Raw genomic sequence first — 23,513 nt, 5'->3', positions numbered from 1 at the left:
GATCACAATAACTGGCATATAATCGCCACCCAGTAATTATTTGTTGAATTAGTAAAAGAGAAGCAAACATATTGAATTAATAGTATCTAACTTAACAAACAGCACATGCTTACTGTAGTTAAAAAAACGTGTTCTAGAAAACCTCTGGAAGGATACAGAAACACTGGTAATAGCAGTTGCCTCTGGGGAAGGGAATTGGGTGGCTAGAGGATAGGAGAGGGAGGGAGAATGTTTTCACCATGTGCTCCATAGTACCTCTTGAATTCAGTATTCAATTCAGTTCAATTCTGTGTTCAATTCTTGAATTCTGAATTGAACCATGTGCACGCATTATATCATTTTATACCCAAAATTCGTTTAAATCAGTGTGTGTGTGAGCAAAACAACCTCATGTCTAATGGTTCATAATTTCTTTTCTAGCCGAAATTTAGATTGTCAGTAGAAGTTTATGGCACTTATCCTTTATATCCAGTACAGCTCTCATGTGTATTTTATTTGAGTTTAGACCTATAAGGGTATTTAGAAACCAGGCTGAGATGGCAAATAAGGACCCACTGAGCTGTATTGAGACCTTTGAATCATAACAAGGAGTTTGAATCCAGAGTGACTAAACAGGAGTCCCCTTTCTCTGCCTAGGCTCACTTTTGCTTTTGAGATCTTGGGGGGTTTCACTGGTTGGGCAAAAATGAATGAAGTCTGGTCATTAAGAACCTGGCACACAGGATTTTTCAGTTCTGTGCACGTGTCTACTTCGAGGTCTGGCGTTTAGAGGTACATTTGGATCAGGCCGAAAGTGGTGGGTCAGGCAGTATGTAAGTTTGCCATCCTATTCATATTTCAGTTGAGGCTGAGACTGGTAGGTATGGTTAAGTTCATACAGTTTCCTATTCCAAGAGTCAGAGTAGTTAGTGGTGTTTTAGTGTACGAGTTATCCTTTATATGGTAGCCTAAATGTTTTTCACTGCAAAGCTTCTATTTCCATTTTACCCTCTAGGTATAACCATCTTAAGTACACTTCTAATATGTATGGAGCCTTAGAGTAGGTGCCGTAATGATAGAGCTTCACGTAGGAATTCCAGCTGAGCTAGTCACATGATTTAAACTCCCTTTGTCTTCATTGACAGCATGGGGATAATATGACCAATCTCATAGGGTCCCCCATAGGATTTTTTCATTAAAGATTAAATTATATGATTGGTAAAGCGCCTGTCACATAATAGGAATTCAACAAATGTTAGTTCCCTGCTCACTGCCGTAAATAACTTATTAGTTTATCTAGATAACAGATGTTTTTGCATAGTGAAGTACAACCATGTTAAATTCCTACTATTGAATGTATGTAGGGCGTAAGTCACTCCTCCTGAAAAAATGTTCCTTGTTCCTTGTTGATAACTTGTGTTTTCTTATGGCACGTCTTCATAAATGCTTCTCAAGGTGAAAAGCCTACAGCACTTGGCTTTTGTCATATAATATTTTCTTTGATCATCTTTCACTAAAATATGCAGAGTGTCTAAAATTTAAGTCATGATGATGAGAAGTATATATTTTTTTAAATGAAAAACTAACACCTTTCTCACCAAGAAGAATGTTTATCTGGGAGTTTTGTGCTTACCCACATGGGAAGAACTCGTGAAACACCGCGGGGGAAAAAATAAGCCCGATCTGATTTCTAAATTAAAATCTTAGAATCCTAAAAACATAACTTCAAAAGATTTGTGTTTGAAGGTGGCAAAGGCAACCTATACTTACTTCTCAAGTGAGTTCCCCCCCCACCACTGGCATTTTAAAGCATGTTAATCCAGGCTCACTCATAAACCTCAGCAGCAGGGGATCATTGTTCATTGGTTTATTATGGGCAGACCGGACTGGTTTCAACTGAACAGAGGAAGTTAATTATCACATGTTTTAGCTGGCTCTAACAATGAATAACCAGTCCTTGTTGGACACCGTCTTGCCAGGCAACATTGTAAGAGGTAGGGACGGGGGATGGGAAATCGCCCATCAGAATCTGCAATGCGGGAATTTGCTGGGACTGCCCTAATCTGTTTCCCAGGTTGTTTGAACCAGTTCAAGAGCAGTTAAACAAGGTTATGTAAGTGACATGTGATGTAGCCCAAAATAGTGACTGCAAACACAGGCTGCTGTTGCTGGGCAGTTGTCAACTGCTTTAAAGAAAAAAAAAAAAAATCCTCCAGCAGGACAACAAATGGACCTTTAAAAATGAAAAAGAGGTTTAAAGCCAAAAGTTAATTTTAAAAGGGATTTGGTGAAATTGCCTTTCTGATACTGAAAATAAATGACTTTTTTGAAAAAGGGAAACTTACAGTGTACATAAGGCCTGGTTATTCTGAAGTATCTATCTGGGGTACTTAAGTGAAGAGGATTCTTAAAAAGTTTGGTTCCCTGTTAAAGCACAGAGTCCCCATGTTTTAACGAACAGCAGCAGCCGCAGAAGCGTCAGACTTGCTCATGGCTTCGGGCGTGAGCAATATGTCATTCAGATAGTGATAAATATTAAACTATTTTATGTTATTGTCCCTTTTAGTTAAATTCTCTTGTAAATTCAAGGTGTGAAAAAGAAGATTATATCTTACATAACTTGGTAAGCATGAAGATAAGATTCTCTGATGAAATTTCTTTGACAAATTGTTTTTTAAAGGAAGACAACAACAACAACAGGAAGGGGTTTAAACTATGTGTTAACTGTCATCAAGAGGTTTGTGCCCTAACATTTGGATGCCCACAGTGACCACATTCTCTGGGTTCCCTTCCTTCTAACAAGCTGCACTTCTGGAGAGTCAGGAATCAGGGAGCAAGATTCTGGGGAAACTGGGCGAAGGGGACTGTGGGATCCTTATTGCAGGATTCAAACTTGGAAACTCACTTGTGTCATGTCCCTGTTGTTGAGATCCAGGTCTCAGGGACTCTGCTATTGGGCTCTCTCTAGATCTCTAAGGGATCTCTGAAATAGCACTGCTTTCCTCACGTGGATTCTGAACAAACTGAAAAATAAAACAAAGGAGTGGCTGCTGGAAAATAAAATATCAGCTTTTGGGGGTTAAATAAGTTGAAGGATATGGCTTAGTGATAACCAAAAAAAAGGTGGGAAAGGCCTGCCACCTGAGCCCCCAAATTAGATACAGGTACAGGCAGCGCTGGATCAAGATAGGCAGCCCACCCCCAAGGCTGGAGGCTGCACCTGCTCCCGGAGGGAGTTCTCCCCCAAGAGGAACAGGATGGTGCTGAGGCAAGTCAGATTTATTCTTCTCAGACTTCCTAATCCAGGCAGAGTGAGTAAAGGGGACAGAGGCCTGGGGTGTGGCATCTGTGGAGCTGCCTCCACCTGAAAGGAAACATGAAGAAGGGAGGGAGCAGAAGTGTTCCCGTCCAGGAGGTCCAATCTGAGATCCAGCTTCTTCAGGGGGATGGGAAAGGATCAGGGGTGCTGGGCAGGGGCAAGTGTCAATGTTCAGTGTGTTCTTACTTTCTCCAGTCAGTCCCTCATGCGTAAAGGGTTGTGCTTCCAAAGCGTGATGAGAAGTCAGCTTTTCACAACATAGAACTTTGGGGATTCTGTTCAGTCTAGAATCACGTTAATCCCCTGCCTGGTTAAACACCTTGTAAGATGCAGTTCAACCACCTCCTTCTCTGTGCATCTTTCTTTAAAGATTCTAAAAGGTAGTTGTAGGCATTCACCATGGTATTGGGGCTTCTAGAACCTGGTTCTTTCCGTATTTACTTTTACCTGAAAACTGCAGTATTTTACTTGATAAAAGGGGACCATCCTGATTATCAGCCATGCTTGTGGCTTGGCTCCCAAGTGGAATAAAAGAGGATAGCGTATTTTTCCAGATGTAGTTAGAGGTGCAGAACATTGCTGGGGAGCTGGAGGAGGTGTGCCTCTCGATATCACTGAAGACGAAATTAGTTGAGCTGGAGAAAAGCAGAAGTAGGACTTCTTCCTAAGGTCAAAAAAAGAGGTAATGAGGAAGATGTGCCACGAGTGCTGCCACAGCCTAGGGCTGGCCATCAGCCAGGGTCACATGGGCAGGGGACTGCTGGCTGCAAGCTGCACTGCCTGTCTACACTTTAGGATGTTTCTAAGGATGGTGTTTGCAGTTCAGGACACACCTCTAGGTCTGTATGCGTGAATAGAGATACAAATGTACAAAGTGACTACTCTTTGGAGTTTTTCCATTTTGTTAAAATAAGCCACAAAATATATTGTCTTTCAAACCAATAATAATAATAATGATAAAACACCAATAATAAAAACATCAAAACTAAAAACACCAATAAAAATAACAGTCCAATGTTACTGTAACAAATGCCTCTGATCCAACCTTTGCTTACTTTTCTTGAGGCTTGGGGGAAGGTGGGAGGAGTGTATATCAAGGATGACCCTGAGGCTTCTAGTTCCAGCAACTGGGCGTAGCTTTGCTTTTTTTTCTTTTTTTCCCCCTTTCTCTCCAATGCCCCAGTACATAGTTGTATATCCTGCTTGTAAGTCATTCTAGTTCTTCTGTGTGGGATGCTACCACAGCGTGGCTTGATGACCGGTGTGTAGGGCTGCGCCCAGGATCTAAACCAGGGGACCCCAGGCCACCTAAGTGGAGTGTGAAACTTAACCACTCGGCCCTGAGGCGGCCCCTGGTTGTAGCTTTAAGGATAGGGAGTATAGGAGGCTGGAAGAGGGCTGTCTGTGGGGTGGGGACGTTGTGTTTCATTTGTGAACATGGGGGGTTTGAAGTGTCAGAGACGTTCAGGTGGGGACATTCAGTGGATAGATGGCTGTGTGGGTCTGAAACCCAGAAGAAAAGAGAGGGCTCAGGAGCCCATGTGGTGTTGGCAGTCCCCCAGACGTCCTCTGATCACCAGAGTGTGTAGATACTACTTGCTCTTTCTCTGCACCCCTGCCTTCCTAGGCTTCAACTGACCAGATCAGTTGCACATTTAACTGTGTCTCTGCTGTTCCCTGCGCCTCATCCTTTGCTTAGGATGTCTGTGTGCCTGTCTTTTTCGTGTTTCAACTCCACAGCATTCTTCAAGGTGCTTGTTTTCTTCATAAAGGCTTCCTCATCCCCCCACCCTTAGATATAATCACTTCCTTTTTAAAGTCATACCACATCAATCTCACATGCTATATCTTATAATTTTACATATATGGCTCAGCAATTTCCCCAGCCTCATCCACCCACTAGAAAGGTCTTGGGGCAGCGAGGTGGGCGGGGGGGGGGGGGGGGGGGCGGGCCGGGAATGGACTATGTTTGGCCTCTTTATATCTTGCTTTAAAACTCTTTGCTGAATAGAAGTAAATCATTGTCTGGGAACACATTTTAGACCCCAGAACCTCTGTTTTCTTCTTTGCCAGGGCCTTGGTCCTCCACCTGCTTGCCTGTAAATATCTGCTGCCCTCACCCACTCTTATCCGTGGGGGTGCAGTTTCCCTCAAGGCTCCTGGCAGAATGGAATTCAGTCTTTCAGGTTCACTTTTCCTTCTGCCGCTGAACGTGTGTGCCTACTTACTTTTAAGAGTTTCGATATTAAGTAATATTAGAAAACAGATAAAGCACATGAGGAACAGCAATACCAGGAAGTTATAACTTTCCAGAATCTTACACCACTCTTCTGGTCTTGAGCTCTAGCCTAGAATTCTTAGCTGAGTGGCAGACAGATCAGAGTCCTGACTGTTTGTCCTGTTTACCCTAAGGATATAGTTTACCACTCACACATCCTTACAGCTTTTAGAAAATCTTAAGGCTTGAAGATGAGATCTGAGCCGAAGAGTGCTGGTCTTGTCTCAAGTGGGCCCTTTGCATCTAGAGACCTTCCTAACTCAGTGGTGATATTCACTCCCCCAAGGAGTTCTTTACTCACTTATATTTAATTAAGAGGAGGATTGGTGGCAGATGTTAGCTCAGGGCTAATCATCCTCAAAAAAAAAAAAAAAAAAGAGTTGACTATGTTTGTTCTTTAGGTTTTTTTTTTTAAAAGATGGAGCCAGCCCTTAAATAAATGATGCATGATAACATCACTACATCATTTTCTTTTTTTTTTTTTTAAGTTCTTACCTCAGGCCAGACTTTTGTGCTTTTTGTTTTATATATCTTAATTTGAATCCATCCAACAGCCTACAAAGTAGGCATCACTATGTCCATTTTATAAATCAGGAAACTGAGCCTCAGAACCATTAAGCAACTTGGCCGAGAATCTCACAGCTCCTATTGACTGGGTAGGATTGGAACCCAAGTGTACCTGGTCTCAAAGCCTTACCCTTCCCACTCTGTCTTCTCCATATTGCCTTCCATATTTCCACCTTCTCTGTTCTAGGATTATTGATGCTTTAAGGCAAGACCCATATGTTACCCAATCTGTATTTTCTCATTTGGGACCAGCCCAAGTATAACAAAATATTGGTTCTTGATTTCAAAGTAATTGAAAATTTTAAAAGACAATTTTTATTGAGTTCAGTAACTTTTAAAATAATGAAATTAACTTTTAAACACTTGCTGAATCATTCTACAGTTAAAAGCAATACTGTAGTTGAAAACAATAGAAAAAATGATCCTTCTGATTCTTTTATTTTTGAACTCAACTTTTTTTTTTTAAGTTCATAGGCATTTTCCCTTTGATTTGAGTACTTCTGGTTTCCCTGTGAGTCGGTGAGTTTTTATTACATAGGTACTAACTGAGCTTCCTGGTACCCCATTCAGATTTACTCTAACCTTGGCAGCTTTCTATTTTCTAGAATGACTCCCTTTTCTCCAAAAAGCTGCTGCTCCCTCAGGCAGGAGGTACACTGAGCTAGTTCACACAGATGGGTGCGTGACTGAAGTTCCCTGAGCCCTACTGGACAGCTTTTCATTCTTACAATGAGATGCTTCTACATCCGAATGCCTCTGTAATGGCTACAGTTTAAGGTCATCTAACCAGTGGCAGTGGAGAATGCAGTGGCTGTACGGGGAAAGTATTTAGGACCTAAGACACCAAGAAGGTCCACTTACTCTGCTTGGGATTCTAACCCTGGTTTAAGCTGTTTGTGCCCTTCACAGAACCCTCTACTGCTTCCTTGCAAATCCTCAGAGCTCTTTTTCTTAATTGGTGTGTGCGTAGAGTGGGGAGCCTGAAAGATAGAGGCTGGAGATAGGGAAAAAATGATTTGTACCTGTGGGTCTTTTGTAAGCCAGATACTTAGTTGCAAGTAGGCCTTTTGTGAACATTCGTTACTGTGGGTTTGTTTCTATATACAACATACTACATGAACAGTTATATACAACATACTATGTTATATATAACAGTATATATATAGTATACACAACATGCTATGTAACAGTTAAGTTGTATATGTCATACATGTAGGTAACCATACGCTCATTCATTCTTTGGACATTTATTCAGTGGCGACTTTTGTGCCAGGCAGTAAGCTGTTTGTATTATGTCTCTGCTTTCTCTGTTAGCTGATAAGACTGATTCTCCATAGTGTCCTGTAGAGTGCTGTAGTGCCTGTAGCTGGATGCTCTGCAATTTTGTACAAAAGTTTTATTTTAAAGGAATATTTTAGAATCTTCAAATCATATCCTATTTACTTTAAGCTTTTATTTCACTACATGTTATGGAAATGTGCATTTTTTTCTTTGCGTTGTGTATTACAGTGCTTGCTACCAGCTAGCTAGACAGAACTTTCTCTAAATTTTTATGAGGAAAAACAATTACAATCTGTTTGAAAAGTGTGGGAAATTTTCATTGCCACTATAATTATAGCTTTTAATTTATTTAGTTTCCAATTTTTTGTGCAGATTCTTGAGTACATATGCGTATTAGTGTACTGACATTGATAGAGTAGGTTGTGGGTTTTTGGACTTGGGGATGAGGTGCTCACTGGATTTTATTCTTTATTGAAATAGCCTATAGATGTTTATTTTCTCCTAGAAGGAAATGTATTAGATGTTGGTACCTTCTCATTAACATTTTGAAAAGTTCAGCTATTTATGGAAAGAGCTCTCATCTTCATCTATTAAAATTAATTTATCCAATATTGCCAAAAAAGGCAATAATGTAAGTGGTTTAATACTTCAGGGAGGAACTAATTTGGAGGCTAAATTTTATGTTCTCATTTCCCCTTTGTGGAGATAGTCTTCAGTGAGGTTCCCCATGTATTTCCAGCTTCCTGCCTTCTGGTCACAAGGTAAGATTCCATTTCCTGCCTGCTTGTGGTTGAATGGGATCACTGGACTAGATCTGAGCAATGAACAATGAGTTGTTCCATCCCGGCTGGACCGTTAGATTTCTTAAGTCAGAGTCTACAGCCCCTCTGCCGTGAGACTCACAATATTTGCCCTGGTGACTTCTCCATCAGCCTGGAGCCCACAGTGGGAAGACATGGGACAGAATTCCTAGCCTATCTACTGTTGCTTAATTAATTAATCTTTACTAGGAACCAAGTTTTTGGCTTTGTTGATTTTTCTCTATTGCTTGTCTTTTTTCTTTGTCATTGATTTCTACACTAGTATTTTATGTCTTCTATTTGTTTTGGTTTTAGTTTCTATTTCTTCTAGCTTCTTAAGGTAGAATCTTAAATCATCAAATTTGAACCTTTCTTCTTTTTTAATATAAGTATATAAAGATAAAAATTCTTCTATAAGTACTGCTTTAGTTGTATCCCACAAATTTTGATATGTTGTTTTCTTCCTCATTCAATTCGAAATATTCAGTAATTTCCCTTGTGATTTCTTCTCTGACCTATAAATTATTGAGAAGTGTGTCACTTGATTTTCAAATATGTGGGGCTTTTCTAGATAATCATTTTATTATTGATTTCTAATTTAGTTCCTCTGTGGTTAGAAAACATTGTGCATGATTTCAGTCCTTTTAGAATTTGAGACTTGTTTTATAAAGCTCAGGATATGTTCTGTCTCAATGAGTGTTCCATATGCACTTGAGAAGAACATGTGCATTGTGCAATTGTGTGACCTAAATGTTAACTGGGTCAAGGTGTTTGATAATATTGTTCACATCTTCTGTATCCTTACAGATTTTCTATATAGTGATTGCTGAGAGAGGGATTTTTTTAATCTCCAACTATGATTTGGATTTATCTTTTTTTCTTTTTAGTTCTGTTCATTTATGTTTGATGTATTTTGAGGCTCTGCTATTAGATGTATTCATATTTAGATTGTTATGTATCAATTTAATCATTATGAAATGACATTCTTTCCTTGCTAATACTCTGTCTTGAAGTCTACTTTAATATAGCCACGTTAGCTTTCTTATGCTGACATTTTACATTGTATGTATTTTTCATCTTTTAACCTTCAACCTGTGTACCTTCGACCTGCCTTTATATTTAAAATGCATCTTAAACACACACTTTAGTCTTGCTTTCTTTATCCAGTCTGCCATCTTTGACGTTTCATTAAAGTGTTTAGACCATTTATAGTTAATGTAATTATTGGTGTACTTGGGTTTATATCTGTTATCTTGGTGTTTGTTTTCCTTTTGTTCCCTCTGTTTTTTGTTCCCTTATTTTTCCTTTTCTGTCTTTTTTGGGTTGAGTATTTTTTAACATGCCATTTTATATCTCTCTTGTCTCTTGAGCTACACTTCTTAGTGTTATTATTCTAGTGGTTGCTGTGTGTCAGTATTTCTCAAACAGCACGCATTGGAATCACTTAAAGGGTTATATAAAACATAGATTTCTAGGTCCCACCAAAGCGTCTCTGAGTTAGTGGGTCTGGAGTGGGGCCTGTGAATTAAAATTTCTGATAAGTTCTTAGGTGATGCTAATACTGCTTGTTTAGGGAACGTACTTTGAGAACCATTGCTTTAGGGATTACAGGACATACTTTTAATTTATCATAGTCAACCCTGAATTAATATCAAGTATACCATTTTAAATACCATTTCAAGTATAATGTAAGAAACTTACAGCAGTAGAATTTCATTTATTTCCCTTCCTGTTCTTTGTGCTGTGTTCTCAGATATTTCACTTGTACATAATTTATAAATCCCATAATACGTTTTTCTTATTTGCTTTAAGCAGTCATTTGACTTTAAACGAATTTAAGAAAAGAAAGGAAAATTTTACCATATGTTTATCCTTTCCAGTTTTATTTTCTTTTCTGTACATCAAATTTCAATCTGGTATCATTTCCTTTCACTATAAAGAACTTCTTTTTTCATTTCTTATAATGTGATTCTACTAACAACAAATTCTCTTAGCTTTAGCTTATCCAAAAGTATCTTCATTTCACCTTCATTTTGAGAAATGTCTTCATTGGTTATTCTAGGTTAATGGTCTTTGAAGATATTATATGTTGTTTTCTGGCCTCCAATTGTTTTGATTAAAGAAAATCAGTTTTTACTCTTATCCTTGTTCCCCTTTATGTAATGTAATTTTTACCCCCCTCCAACTGCTTTTAAGAATTTTTATATTTGTTTTTTAGGAATTTAACTATGTTGTACCTTAGTGGTTTTCTTTATATTTATATTTTGGACCATTCGCTGAGCTTTCTAGATTTGTAGGTTGTTGTTTTATTCAAATTTGGAAATTTTCACATATTTTTCTGACCTATTCTCGTTCTTCTTTTTTCTGGAACTCCAACTACAACATATTAAATTATCTAATGCTGTCCCACAGCCACTCATGCCTTGTTCATTTATTTTTTGAATTTTTTTCTCTTTGGACTTCGGTTTGGATGATTTCTATTTATATTTCTTTAACTTTGCTGTTCCATTTTTGTTTAGTGTCCAATATACTGTTAATTATAACAAATATTTTAGATATTGTATTTTTCAGTTTTTGGATATCCATTTATTTTTGTTTGTTTATTTGTTTTTATAGTTTCACAAATCTGTCCTGATGGTTCCCATTTCTTAACCCCTTTTATTCATATTTTCTTGTACAATCTAACATATTAATTTTAAAATCCTTATCTGCTAATTCAACCTCTGGGGCATTTATGAGTCCACTTCTACTGAAAAATTTTTCTGTTGACTCTGGTTCACATGTTTCTATTTTTAAACATTTCTAATAAGTATTATTGTATTCTAGACATTCTGGAGAAACCAGATTCTGTTGTATTTCTCTGAAGAGTATTGCGGTTTGTTCTAGTAGTCAATTAAATTACTGAGAGATCACTTGGACCTGTTCGAGCCTTTGCTTTGCACTTTTTTAGGAAAGGTCTATTTTGATTGTGCCTTTAACCCTAGGGTAAATGCCTTCAACCTGGGATACAGTATTTCCTTCTAAGAAAGAGACATTCTAGAATTTCAGTGGAAAGCCTAGGGTATTTAGTGAGTCCTTCTAATTTAGTGGCATTGTGATGGGAAGCAGCTGAAATAACTACTCAGCTCTTTCAGCCTTAAATTGTTGTTTCACCCCTGGGCCCTTTGGAGTCTCATGCTCAGTTCAGGGGTCAGCCAGAAATTTGAGAGAAGTTAATACTTACATTTTATTTACCTCCACCCTCCACAAGACCCTCCTTTCCAGAATATTCTCCTTCTATTTCTAGCTATTCTGGCAGTCCCAAAGTTTTTCTCTGCCTTCTCAGGCCAATAAGACCGAGGATTTTGCCTGATTTCTATCCACCCTACACTGAATGGAATACAAACCCTCAGGGAAAAAGCTCTTCAAACGTGAATCTTGTCTACAGTGATTCTCTTTTTTCAAGAGTTAATTTCCTCCAGCTTCTGCCTGCTTTTGGTTTCTCCTCAATGCCTTCGAATCTTTTTTCTCTCCTTTAGTGGACAGTTTACAATTGTTTTCTGTAGGAGATTTATCTGATTCAAGCTGTTCGGTCACTGCTAGAACTGAAATTCGTCCCGTAATGGACATGTTACTTGAATGAGAAATAAATCTTTGTTTCCTTTACCACTGAGATTTGTTTTTAACCATAGGATTAATCCTGTGGCTATATGTCCTGACAAATATATAGCTACTAACTTGCGTAGAGGCCATCTCTGAGAACTTTCAAGTGGGCTGCTGATAGTGTCTCCTACTTCCATTCTGCCTACCTAGTACATCACCTTCAGACTAATGTTGCTAAAACACAGCTCTGGACTTGACACTCTGTAAGCAAGAATTTTCAGTGACACCCCATCACCTGATGAATCAAATCTGAGTTCCTTAGCTTATTCCTCAAAGCCTCAACTCTTTGGTCCCCAGCATTCTGGTTGTCTGCCCTATGTTAGCATTATAGTGGAAAATAATTTATCCCAAAAAGCCTGTGATGGGATTTATTCTGGATTAGCAATTTTAGTACTAGAATACAGTCTTTATATAGTACATGATCATAAGTTTTTTAATTCTTCTAGATGCGTTCTCTTGTTTTCATTGCGGGTTTTTTTATTTGTTTTTAATATAGATTCAGGAATGGGACACATTAAGAATTTGTGTAGGTACAATTCACATTTTTAATATTTGCACAACTAAAAATATAAATGACAGAGAATTGTTTGAAAACTGTTATATCATTCCTGCAAGGGTCCCTTACAACTCTCCCATCCTATTTGTGGAAGATGAATTGGTGGCAGTAACCACACTCTTTGGTAGAAACCAAGTACACGATTTCATGTGTTGCACCTGGAGGGAAATTATCCTGCAGCTATTATAGGAACATGGATTTTTAAAGCGTGTTCACTTAAAAAAAAAAAATCCTTATAGAGCAATCTCAGCTTTTGGAAGTCTCTGTTTTTGAACACCCAAAGAAGAAAATCTTCTAGTGCGTAGAGAGGACAGTGGCCATTTCTTATGCCGCCTTGTGTGCCTACAATCTAAGACACTTAGTCATGTTTAATTGTAGATTCACAGAAGTAGAAAGAACCTTAGACAACCCCAACCTCCTGTGCAAATGTTTTGTGGCCTTGCACACATAGTAGTTTCCCAATAAAGACTTGTTGAATTAAAACCAATTAAAATTACATTTAATTTTCCCTTTGGACTTGAAAGTTTATTCAATTCGGTGTGAGTTATAGGTGAAATTGTGGTTTTGTGTTCAATTTCACACCATGCAAAAGGCACGTCATGCTGGTTGCTGATGGAAATGCTGGGTGATAAAGTAGAATGTGCCTCATTCATGGGATGTCTCTTTGCTTATTGTTTCCAAAGAACACTTTCAGTATCCTTTTGAACCACCAGTAAATTATATTACAAATTGATGTTTAGAAAAGGCTCTGGCCTTAAGGCACAGTGATATCGTCAGACTTACTGAATTCTACTTCCAATTCCACCTTTTTGGGAAATCACTTTGCTTGTTCTCGCATGAGTTTCTTCTTGTGAACAATAGCAATAATGATAATTGCCTTACCTGTGCCATAGGGTTATTGTAAAAGTTAAATAAGATAGTGCTATAGTAGGGCCTTAAAATATTCTTTTAAAAGTGGTAACCTCTTACCTAAGATATTGTGCAGCATCACAAAATGTTATGTTAATCAACTGTAGTCTTTACCATAGGTATTGATTGGCTTTATGTAATTATCTACGCCTACCTATATTCACTAAGAGCCTTCAGTTTTTAAAAAAGTCATTAGATTATTACAATTGTGGGGTTTTGTTTCTTCACTTTGACAGATGTCTCTTTTCTATTACTGTTGTTTTATTGATATTATTATTACTAAGATTTACCATGATGTTCCTGAGATTGTGCTCTAGATTAAATTATTTTAATGACATTAGTTGGTACGCGTTATTTTTATTGAGTGTGTACTGCAGTTTACTTAGTAATTCTCAGACAAGAGCTCATGATGGTACTAGGCTCAAGGGAGTTCTTTACAGCCTGTTCACTGCTTTACAGGAGCCAGTGAGACTCCCTCTCTCCTTTGTCTGCATGTTTTCAGTGACCAGTCCTCAGACCTCTCCTCTTTCCAGTCTATGCACACTCTCCATATGATCTCATCCAATCTCATGGCTTAAAATAATGACCACAAGCTGATTACGTCTCCAGCCAAGACGTCTCCCTAACTCCAGACCTGTGTATCTAACTGCCAACTTGACACTTCCACTTAGATACCTCTCAGGCATCTCAAACCAAACATGTCCGAGACTGAGCTGTGGTGGTTCCCCATCAACCACATGCTCCTACTGTCTTCCCCATTTCAATTCATGGCAGTTCCATTTTTCTAATTGTTCAGCCCAAGAGTCTTAATGCCTCTTAACTCTCCTTTTTCTCTGGTGTATCAGCAAATCCCAGCAGCTCTACCTTCAAAATGCATCTAGAATCTGACCGCTTCTCAGTGCTGTCACTGCTACCGCACTGACCCAACCCACCGTCTCTCCCTGGTCTGTAGTGACAGCCTGCTACCCCTGGTCTCCCTCTGTTTGTTCTTAGTCCGTTGCAGTCCGTTGTCAGCACAGCAGTCAGAGTGATCCTGTTAAATGTAAGTCACATCATTTTTCTGCTCCCAGCCCCCTAGGCTAGCGGCTCCCCATCTCACTTGGAGTAAAAGTCAAAGTCTTGAATATGATCTTTAAGGCCTGTGTGATCTGACTCACATTTATCTCTTTTTTCTCATCTCTTCTTACTTTCCACACATTCTTTCTGCGCTTTCACACTTGGCTGTTCCTGAAACATGCCAACTCTCCTCCCCTGCCTATACCTCATTTGCTTTTCCTTCTGCCTAGTGTACTTCTCCCCAAGATGTCTACACTGTTGGCGCCTTTATTTCCTTCAGACCTTTATCTAAAAATCATCTTCCAATGAGGCCTTCCCTGTGCACTTTCTAAAATGTCAGCATCCTCCCACACCTCCACCACGATGTATGTCCCTTTTCTTCAACTTGTTACTGTCCAACATTTGTATGTTTTACCTAATTCCGTGGTCCATTGTCTTCCCCAGTTGAATGAAAGTTAACAAGAGCAAGTACTTTTGTCCGTCTTATTCACTGCTGTATCCCCAGTGTTTCTGCTGGTGCCTGGTACGTAGCAGATCTTCAATAAATTTTTTTTTAATAAATAAGTGAATAATAGAGCTAGGCTACAATTTTACATTTTGCCAGTAGATGCCCGTCTGTAAGCATATTCCCACATCTGAGTTTTTTTAAGTTCTAGTTTGTTCTACAGAATGAAATAAATAAACATTTCTAGCTGTATAATTTGCAAGTCTTCCCGTTGAAATCGCATGTGTAGATGGTCGACAGCAGAGCAGCTTAAAGAGCTGCAGCAGGGCCTTTGTTTGCGTTGGTGCTGCTGTGATGTCTGAATGAAATTTGCTCTGTTGCCCAAAAGAGCTCATGCAGCTATCAGAAAATTCACACAATGGGGGAGTGTAGCTCTACTTATATGAGAACCTGTTGGAAATACTCTTATCATCTGTAATGCAAAGTCTCAGCTATGTTGGACTGATCATTCCTGTGCCTATATTATCTGTTAATCATATTTCCATTCTACTTCCTTGAAGAAGAGATTTCAAGGCAGGAAAGAGGAAGTTTCATATTCTGATTATACATATCGGTACTTTATATTAGCATAATATTCTTTATTTTGACAATTGTTTTTTATTATTTTATTCAGGGCAACACAACTATTTATGTGCTGGAAGAAATGATTGCATCATTGATAAGATTCGACGGAAGAATTGTCCTGCCTGCAGACTTCAGAAATGTCTTCAAGCTGGAATGAATTTAGGAGGTAAGTTTTGTGTTTTTAGTTCAATAAAAATTGTTAGTATGTAATATAACACCACTAGGCTCCATGTACTCCCAAAATTTAAGATGAAGCTAACGTGGAGCAAAGATTTCTAAAAATCTAACAAGTTATATATTCGTGCTAAAACATTTTAGGAGAAAAATATTTCTTAGCAGCAGTTAAAAAGAAGTATGTTGTGTGGCTATGGTCCTAGTCAAGTTTTCAAACCTGCTTTTGCTAAGGTTTCAAGAACTGGGCACATAATCAAAACCAAATCAAAAATGAATTACTTTTTACATAAAACCATATCTAATAGTTTTTATTACCATGTCTGTTTTAGAATTAAGACCTATATGTGATAACATTAACCAGACAGGAATTCATTCCTAAGTCTAGGAGTAAATATAATAAAGAAAGACCTATATGAAAAAATCTTTAAAATGTTACAGGAGCTCACCAAAAGGAGGGTGGAGAGATAAAGGACTTGAACCAAACATAATGTATACACAAAAGCATACAGTGTCCATGGATGGGAAGATTCAACATCCTGAAGGTGTCAGTTTTACCTAAGTTAATTTATAAATATAACACAATCCTAACAAAAATACCAACTGATGATTCTAAGTTCCTAAGGAACAGCCAGCAAAATTCTGGAAAAGATAAATAATGAGGGCAACTAGCTCTACCAAATAATAAAGTATATGATACAGCTATAGTAATTAAAATAGTTTGTGTATTTGTTTATTGATTGTCAGATCAACAGAAAGTCAAGAAATAGTTTCAATATGAGAATTTTGTATATAGTAAATATAATAAAGTTGGCATTTCTGATCAGTGGAGAAATGATAGATTATTCAATAGAAATTATTGTGGCAACCAGGAAGCCATCCAGAAAAAAAGAAATTTGAATCCCAACTCTTACTATCCACAAAAATAAATTCTAGTCTTTCAAAGATTAAATTTTGAAATATAGCCACAGAAGTACTAAAAGAAAACATGGGTTTTTGGGCTTTTTTTAATGCTCTCCACATGGAGAAGACCTAAATGTGAAATAAACCCAGAAGCCATGAAAGAAAAGAATCGAGGAAATCAACACTACGTACAAATTAGACATTACTTGAAAGGCAAAGAATAAATAAGAAAGTGGGAAAATACTTGAAATTTACAAAGGGTTTATTTCTCACAAAAAGAGCTCCTATAATTTCATAAGAAAAACCAACTCATTAGAAAAATGAGAATGAACAGAACAAGAATATGAACACAACATTCATAGATAAATACAATTGGTTCTTGAAACACATGAAAGCATTCTCAGTCGAATCATAATAAGAGAAATACAAATTAAAAATATACAATTCTTTACAAATGGTGGAAATACAACATTTTTATGATATATCATTTGATGATATAGAAATAAAGTAAAACGCACTGGTGATCTCATATATTTTAGGTGGAAGTATAAATTGATACGACCCCTATGGAGAGCAATTTAACTATTTCAATAAAATGTCAAAAGGCACATACCCTTGGACTCAACAGTTTCACTCTCAGTAATTTATCCTACGTGTATTCTTGCAATGTAAGAAATGATATATGCATAAGATACTCAATGAAGCGTCGTTAAATATCAGAAATACGTTAAATATTCACGTGTTCAGGATTGATTAAATACAGAATACTCTTCAGACATTAATAAGAATAAAGAGATCTCTGTATGGATTGATCTCCCAAATAGTGTTTAGTGAAAAAAAATCAGGTTGCAAAATAGTATGTTTGATATACTACAAGTTGTATATCTGTTTTAGAAAAAATGCATGTTGTATAGAACATTCCTGGAATGATATACGAGAAACCAGTAACGGCGATTGTCTCAGTAGAAACAGGACTGGGTAGCTGGGAGACAAGAATAGGAAGGAGAATTATTGTCACTGTATATTCGTCTGTGCCTTTGAATTTTGTATTGTATTTAATGCATGTATTGTGTACCGTATTACATATTTAAAAGAAATAAAGTAATTCAAAAAAGAAAGAAAAAGAGACTTCATCCTTCTTTGCGTTGATGAACGAACCAACTGTCTGGCTAGTCAGGACTAGAGAGTCAACGTGACTGCGTGCAGAGCATAGCGACTCTCAGGAAGCCAGAGGAGGCGGCGCTGTGGCCATCTGAGACCACATGTGAGAATGTGTCCTGAGTGCCTTACCAATAGCTCAGCCAGAGAAGCCCATGCTCGTTCAGAGGGCAGACTCTGGAGCCAGGCTGCCTGGGGAGAGCCCTTGTTCTGCCGCTTCCCGACCTTGTAACCTTAGGCACATTACCATGTTTCCCTATCCCTGTTTCCTTATTTTCAACTTGCGCTGATCAGAGTACCTACCTCGTACACCGGGGTGAGGATTCACTGAGTCAATGAGTCAATTAAATGAGTACAGTGAAAAGAAAGTGATCACTTAATACACGTCAGTGGTGTGGCGGGTGGTGGTTCCCATAGCACTGTCACACATGATCTGAAAGACGTTATTGCCCCATGTTTTGGTGACGGTGATCCTCCAGAGCCCAGAAAAGTTAAATGACTTTCCCAAAGATGCCACAGCCAGTGAGATGATGAAGCTAGATGCTGGATCTCTGGCCTCCCAGTCTGGTGTTTCTAGGATACCACTCGGCTCCCTTGTTCTAATATCTGAATCAGCGCAGATGTGGCACAAAGGTCACCTTGTGAAGCGTGCAAGTGAGGATTGGGACAGATTAATAATTTAAATTCTAGATGTCACAGGGCTACAGCCACTGGTTGTAAAATGAACTCTAAATCAATGTTGTAAAATCTGCCATCTGAATTTAAACACACACACACTCTATTGAGGTATGTTGTAAAGTATCTATGTATAAATTTCATATAATTTTACAGATATATATTTACATATACTATGTAAATATTATATAATTATACTCTATAAAATACACTTACTATTGCTTACTATAAAATAATAAAATAGCAATACTTATAATTCCTACCTCATAAGATTGTGTTAAGTATTAACTGAGTCCATACATAACCTTTAGAACAGAGTTTCTCAACCTCTGCACTGTTGATGTTTTGGGCCAGATCATTCTTTGTTGTGGGGGACAGCCCTGTGCTGTAGGATATTTATCAGCATCCCTGGTCTCTATCTACTGGATTCCAGTAGCAATTCCCTCTCCCCAAGTTGTTACAACCAAAAATATCTCCAAAGTTTAGTGAGTGTCCCCTGGGTGGCATTGAGACCCACTGGTCTAGCAATAATAATAAATAATTGTAAGCACTCTTTAATTGTGAGATGTTTTGTGCTAGAATATACATTTCATCAGGGAGGGATTTTCATCTGTTTTGTTCATTACTTCATCCCCAGTGATTGGGACAGTACCTGGCACAAAGTAGGTGTTCAATAGGTATGTGTTGAATGAATGAATGATTACCTGACATTTTCGAGGGTTTCTGTGTTCTAAGCATTCTGCTAAACCTCTTGCATGTGTCATCCTTTTTAAACCTCACAGAACACTATGTGACACATGCTATTAATCTATCCATTTTAGAAGTGAGTTCAGGGGGGCACAGAGAGGTTAAAGAGCTGGCCCAAGGCCACAAAGCCAGGGAGTGGCAGAGCCAGAACTCAAAGCTCTGTTCCTGGCACAAAAGCCAAGCATCCTCCCTCCTGTCTAACATTGCCTTTTAAAAATAGCCCAAATTATCTATTAACAGCAGCCATGGCACCCAGGTTTTTTCACGTGTCTATAATGATCTGGAAGTCAGATTTAGCACAGTGCATGATACAAAAATCCACATAGTTTGTTGTTCGTTTCTGTATATACTGGATAGGTTTTGGTAAAACATTTTACTAGAGAGAAAGCTTACTTTGAATCTTGAGGTCATTGAAAGCAGTGAATCAAGAATGGACAGAGTGGAAATTAATATTTATGAAAGTAATATTTTCTTTAGGTTCAAGTTGTAATTTAACCACTTATGGATCATGGATTAAATAATTAACCTTTACTAATTATCCAGTTATGGTAATGTGCATTGTAATTTACTTTTTCTTTCATAATCTATTTTGAAGCCTCGCTTTGAGTTTCAATTTGGGCGAAAAGGAAATGAAAGCAATTTTGTTATATTCAAAAAAAAAGATAACATGAAGTTTAACCTTTTAAAGTGAAGCAATTTTTAAAATTAGAACTGAATTAAATGAAAAGCTTTTTATACATGTTCCAGGCTCACCCCTGTTTCCTAGCAAAGAAGGGCTGTCCAGTCTCTTTATGCACCATTCTTCGCCACTGCCTCTCTTGGCGGATAAGGCAGATGGCAAACCCAGGGTAATACTTGGAAGACGTTTTCTATTAGTGAATGATCATGACTCTGGGAACAGAATTAGCCATCTCATTCTAAATACTTCAGGAATCCAAAATACTTTAGAATCATTTTTTTCCTATCCTATCAGCTGGTTAGCATGTAATCCTAACCGTGTCCCTAAACTAGCCTCTCCTTTAGAAAGTGAAAAGAAGGAAGAAGAGTAAGTAGATCTGTATTTCTCAGAAATTGGAAATTTATTTCTCATAAAATGTGCCTCTTTCTTTTTCTCTAGATCCACTCCCTTGCTCCTACCACAAGTACTATTCCTTTTCTTTAAAATCCTGCTGAGCTTTAGGCTGCATGCAAAGGAAAACATAGCAGAAGATGTGAGAATGTCAACAGAAATGGAAACGAAAATAACAGCTTTTCTGGCCCCAAGCTGGGCCTGCCACTCTCTCTATAGCCCCTATTAGTAGATCTAAAAGAGTCATGGTTCTATATACATGAGAATTTATTGCTTTGCATAGCCTTCTCCAAAGGAATTAATCACTCTACTTATACATACCAATGTTCTGAAGCGGACGATCTATACATCTCTTTTAGAGCTTATCCTAAAAAGTATAAAGCATAGCATTAAAGCTGAGAGGCCCTCAGACCAAGAATGAGTCCTTTGGGATGCTTCTAGCTTGCATCTGGCCATAGAATATAGAGGGGATCTTAGAGGTTGTTCTATTCCAATCCTCTCATTTTACAAATGAGGAAACTGGAATCCAAGATCACATCTAGAAACCTGAAAAATGCAGTGGAAGAATTCTAATTCAGTCATCTTTCTTCTTTTCCAAACCACCCACCTGATTTCACTTTTCGTTAGATATGCTAAGAAGTTTGCTTTCACATTCCTTTAATGAGGACTCTAAAATATTAAAATCTTACTTCCTATAGCTTTAAAGATATGGACTTCACAAGTCGCAGAATATTCCTAATTCTGGTTTGAATTCACTTCCAATGCTTATCTGCAGCTTTCCTTAATCCCGGCAATCACTTTTACTCAGTTTAGCAGGAGCCCTTAAAGAGGGGCCACTTTGGGTCCACCTTTTCCTCTTGGAATGGAGCATGTTCTGTGAAAAGAGAAAAGGCTCTCAGATACAAGAAGCAGCAGCAACAGCAGATATGGTTGTGTTTTTAAAGACGGAGAGAAGGCAGCTAGGTGAAAAAGGAAGGGAAACATGATGTTAATGCTGGGAATCCTTCAAAACAATAGATACTCTTGTACATTACTGATAAGAATAGAACCAAAGAGAGGAAGATATTTAAATTAAAATTCATCCACTTAATGCAATAGTAATCAGCCAATGAATTATTAATCAGCTCTGAAAATTCATAACAACATAGACTACTTTCTGAAAAAATTAGTGAAATAATGATGAAAAATAATTAATAATGAAAAATGAGTATGAAAATGTATTTAGGTTACTTATCTGTGATCACAATTATATAGGAAAAGATTTGCATGAGTCAAAAGATTAGGAGGAAATGTCAGAGTATAACCAAAAATGGTGTTGGTGAAGTAAGGTTATGGATGAGATTTTTCCTCTCCCTTTTGTAGTTTATTCATGATGCAAACATGTTTTACCACGTTTTACAATAAAATTTAAAATAGAGTTCACAGTTTTTAACTGAAAAAAGAAGAGAAACGTGAGACTAATAATTCTACTGAGCACAAGAGGTAAAGAATTAGACATCCACATGGCCAAGAGTTTTCCCTGAACAGGAAGGAGGAAAAAAGAAAAAAAAAAAGGAGAGAGAGAGAGAGAAAGGCATCACTAAGTCTCCTGGTGTGAAATGCTTTAAAAACTGGAAGGGAGAATGAGTGAAAAACAAAAGACTTAGAGAGCAAAGAATGACAGAATCATGACTGACACACCAAGTCCAGAGAGAGTGAGCTTTTTACTTCAGGAAAATTGCCTTTACCTGCCAGCAACTTGCTGCCAACTAGTTGGCATGGTCACCTGTGAAACTCACACTCAGTGTAGGTCTGGTGAGAAAAATGACAGAATCAATGCCAGTGAGAGGGTAGGTTTAATATGCGAAATCCAATAAGAAAAGCAACTTTTGTATCTTTAAGGATCTCCTGAGGCAGGATAGGCAGTAGTCTGTAGAAGTCTGGAAAGCCCAAGTGTCCCAAGTTTTATGAAGAAATACCATTCCTCAGATTTTTTTTTTTCCATTCCTCTCGCTTCTAGACGATAAGAATTTCAGTGGGACTTTTGAACAGTCCAGTGGAGGGGAAAAGAACACATTTTTATAAATCAGTGAAAGTATGTTTTTTGAGCCTTCATGTAAAAGTTAAGCCATATTAATTGTCATGGTCATATAACTTGAATTCAATAACTGGTATTTTTACCCTGCAAAATTTCATAGAGGAAAGTTCAGGATTGGTCCCAAAGCAGATAGAATTTAAAGATTTACTCTATGTCTTCAATTTTAAGGTATTTTTTCTTTAACTATTTAACACAAGTTTTAACTGTTGTGATTATAATTTGAAATCAATCTGTACATTTAATTTTTATTAGTTTCCTTCAAAACTCTAATTGAGTTGGTGTCTTATTTTACGACTCATGACATCTTGGAGCAGAAGCAATACAGGCCTTTGTTGTGGGGGTTCGTCCTTCCCAAGAATATACACATTTGCGGGCACACACTCACGCCTCAGTGAGCTTACCCAAGTAGGCTGCTTTTCTTGGGTCGTCTTAAATATATAACCCAGGGATGTTGGAAACATTCTGCTTGGGTATACAGATGCCCTTTGATGCTTCCATTTTTCCTTTAACTTATCCATTTGCCATCCATCCTGGTAGGTTGTCAGTTCAGTCTTACTTAAAGGGCCTGAGAGCTTAGCCTTCCAGTCTTTTGGATCCAGGATATCTTGTGATTTGGCCTTGGTGGGCTCAAGAGACTTAGAGTCAGAGCCATCCTTCCTCTTTCTGAGCAGCGTCTCAGATAGAAGGTTCTCTTTTGGCCCGTCCTCCAGCATCTTTCCAGTTCCACACCCTCCCTGATATTTTCTGTCATACACATTTGTTTTCTGACCCTCTGCTAAGATAGTGGGGGGTTTCGTTTTGGTTGGTTGTTCATGGCGCTTCACATTAATGTTACACTCTTTCAGGTTACCTCAGCTGATGTGGTTTTGTTTTAAGAGTATTGACACTTTCACAGTCTTTGTGAAGTACTGGGATGTCATTTAGAACACAACAGGTTTTCAATTGCTTGGACTTTTCTCTTTGATTTTTTCACTTTTTACTTGCTTCTTTCCACCCAGCTCTCCCCTCCCCACCTTGTTGGTCTTGCTTACGCATGGTTTTCACTATACTTGTTCCTATTTACTGCCTTCTCTCTCTACTTCTCAGCTTCATTGTCACCTGTGTCCATATTCAAACTTCCTGAGAGACGATTGGGGCCAATTGGTTGGTCACTATCCAGAACAGAGCTTCTGATTGGGTTGAGTCCTCCAGAGGATGGAGACAAACAGTTGCTTTTGCCTCTACGGCCCTTAACTTACCCAGGCTCGTATGGCCAGG

The 23,513-nt window shown here is 38.0% G+C and overlaps 1 protein-coding gene across 3 annotated transcripts in view; it reads left to right on the top strand.

Moving 5' to 3' along the window:
• Nucleotides 1-23,513, top strand: part of NR3C2 (nuclear receptor subfamily 3 group C member 2) — a 325,827-nt gene that overhangs the window by 211,743 nt on the left and 90,571 nt on the right. For all 3 annotated transcript variants that reach the window (XM_046657068.1, XM_046657069.1, XM_046657067.1), the window contains exon 4: nt 15,506-15,622. In XM_046657068.1, coding sequence (XP_046513024.1) covers nt 15,506-15,622 — 117 coding nt within the window. The remainder of the gene's footprint in view (nt 1-15,505; nt 15,623-23,513) is intronic.

This window comes from Equus quagga, chromosome 3 (genome assembly GCF_021613505.1).
Source record: "Equus quagga isolate Etosha38 chromosome 3, UCLA_HA_Equagga_1.0, whole genome shotgun sequence".
Classification (NCBI taxonomy): domain Eukaryota; kingdom Metazoa; phylum Chordata; class Mammalia; order Perissodactyla; family Equidae; genus Equus; species Equus quagga.
This window is presented reverse-complemented; position numbering and strand designations above follow the sequence as displayed.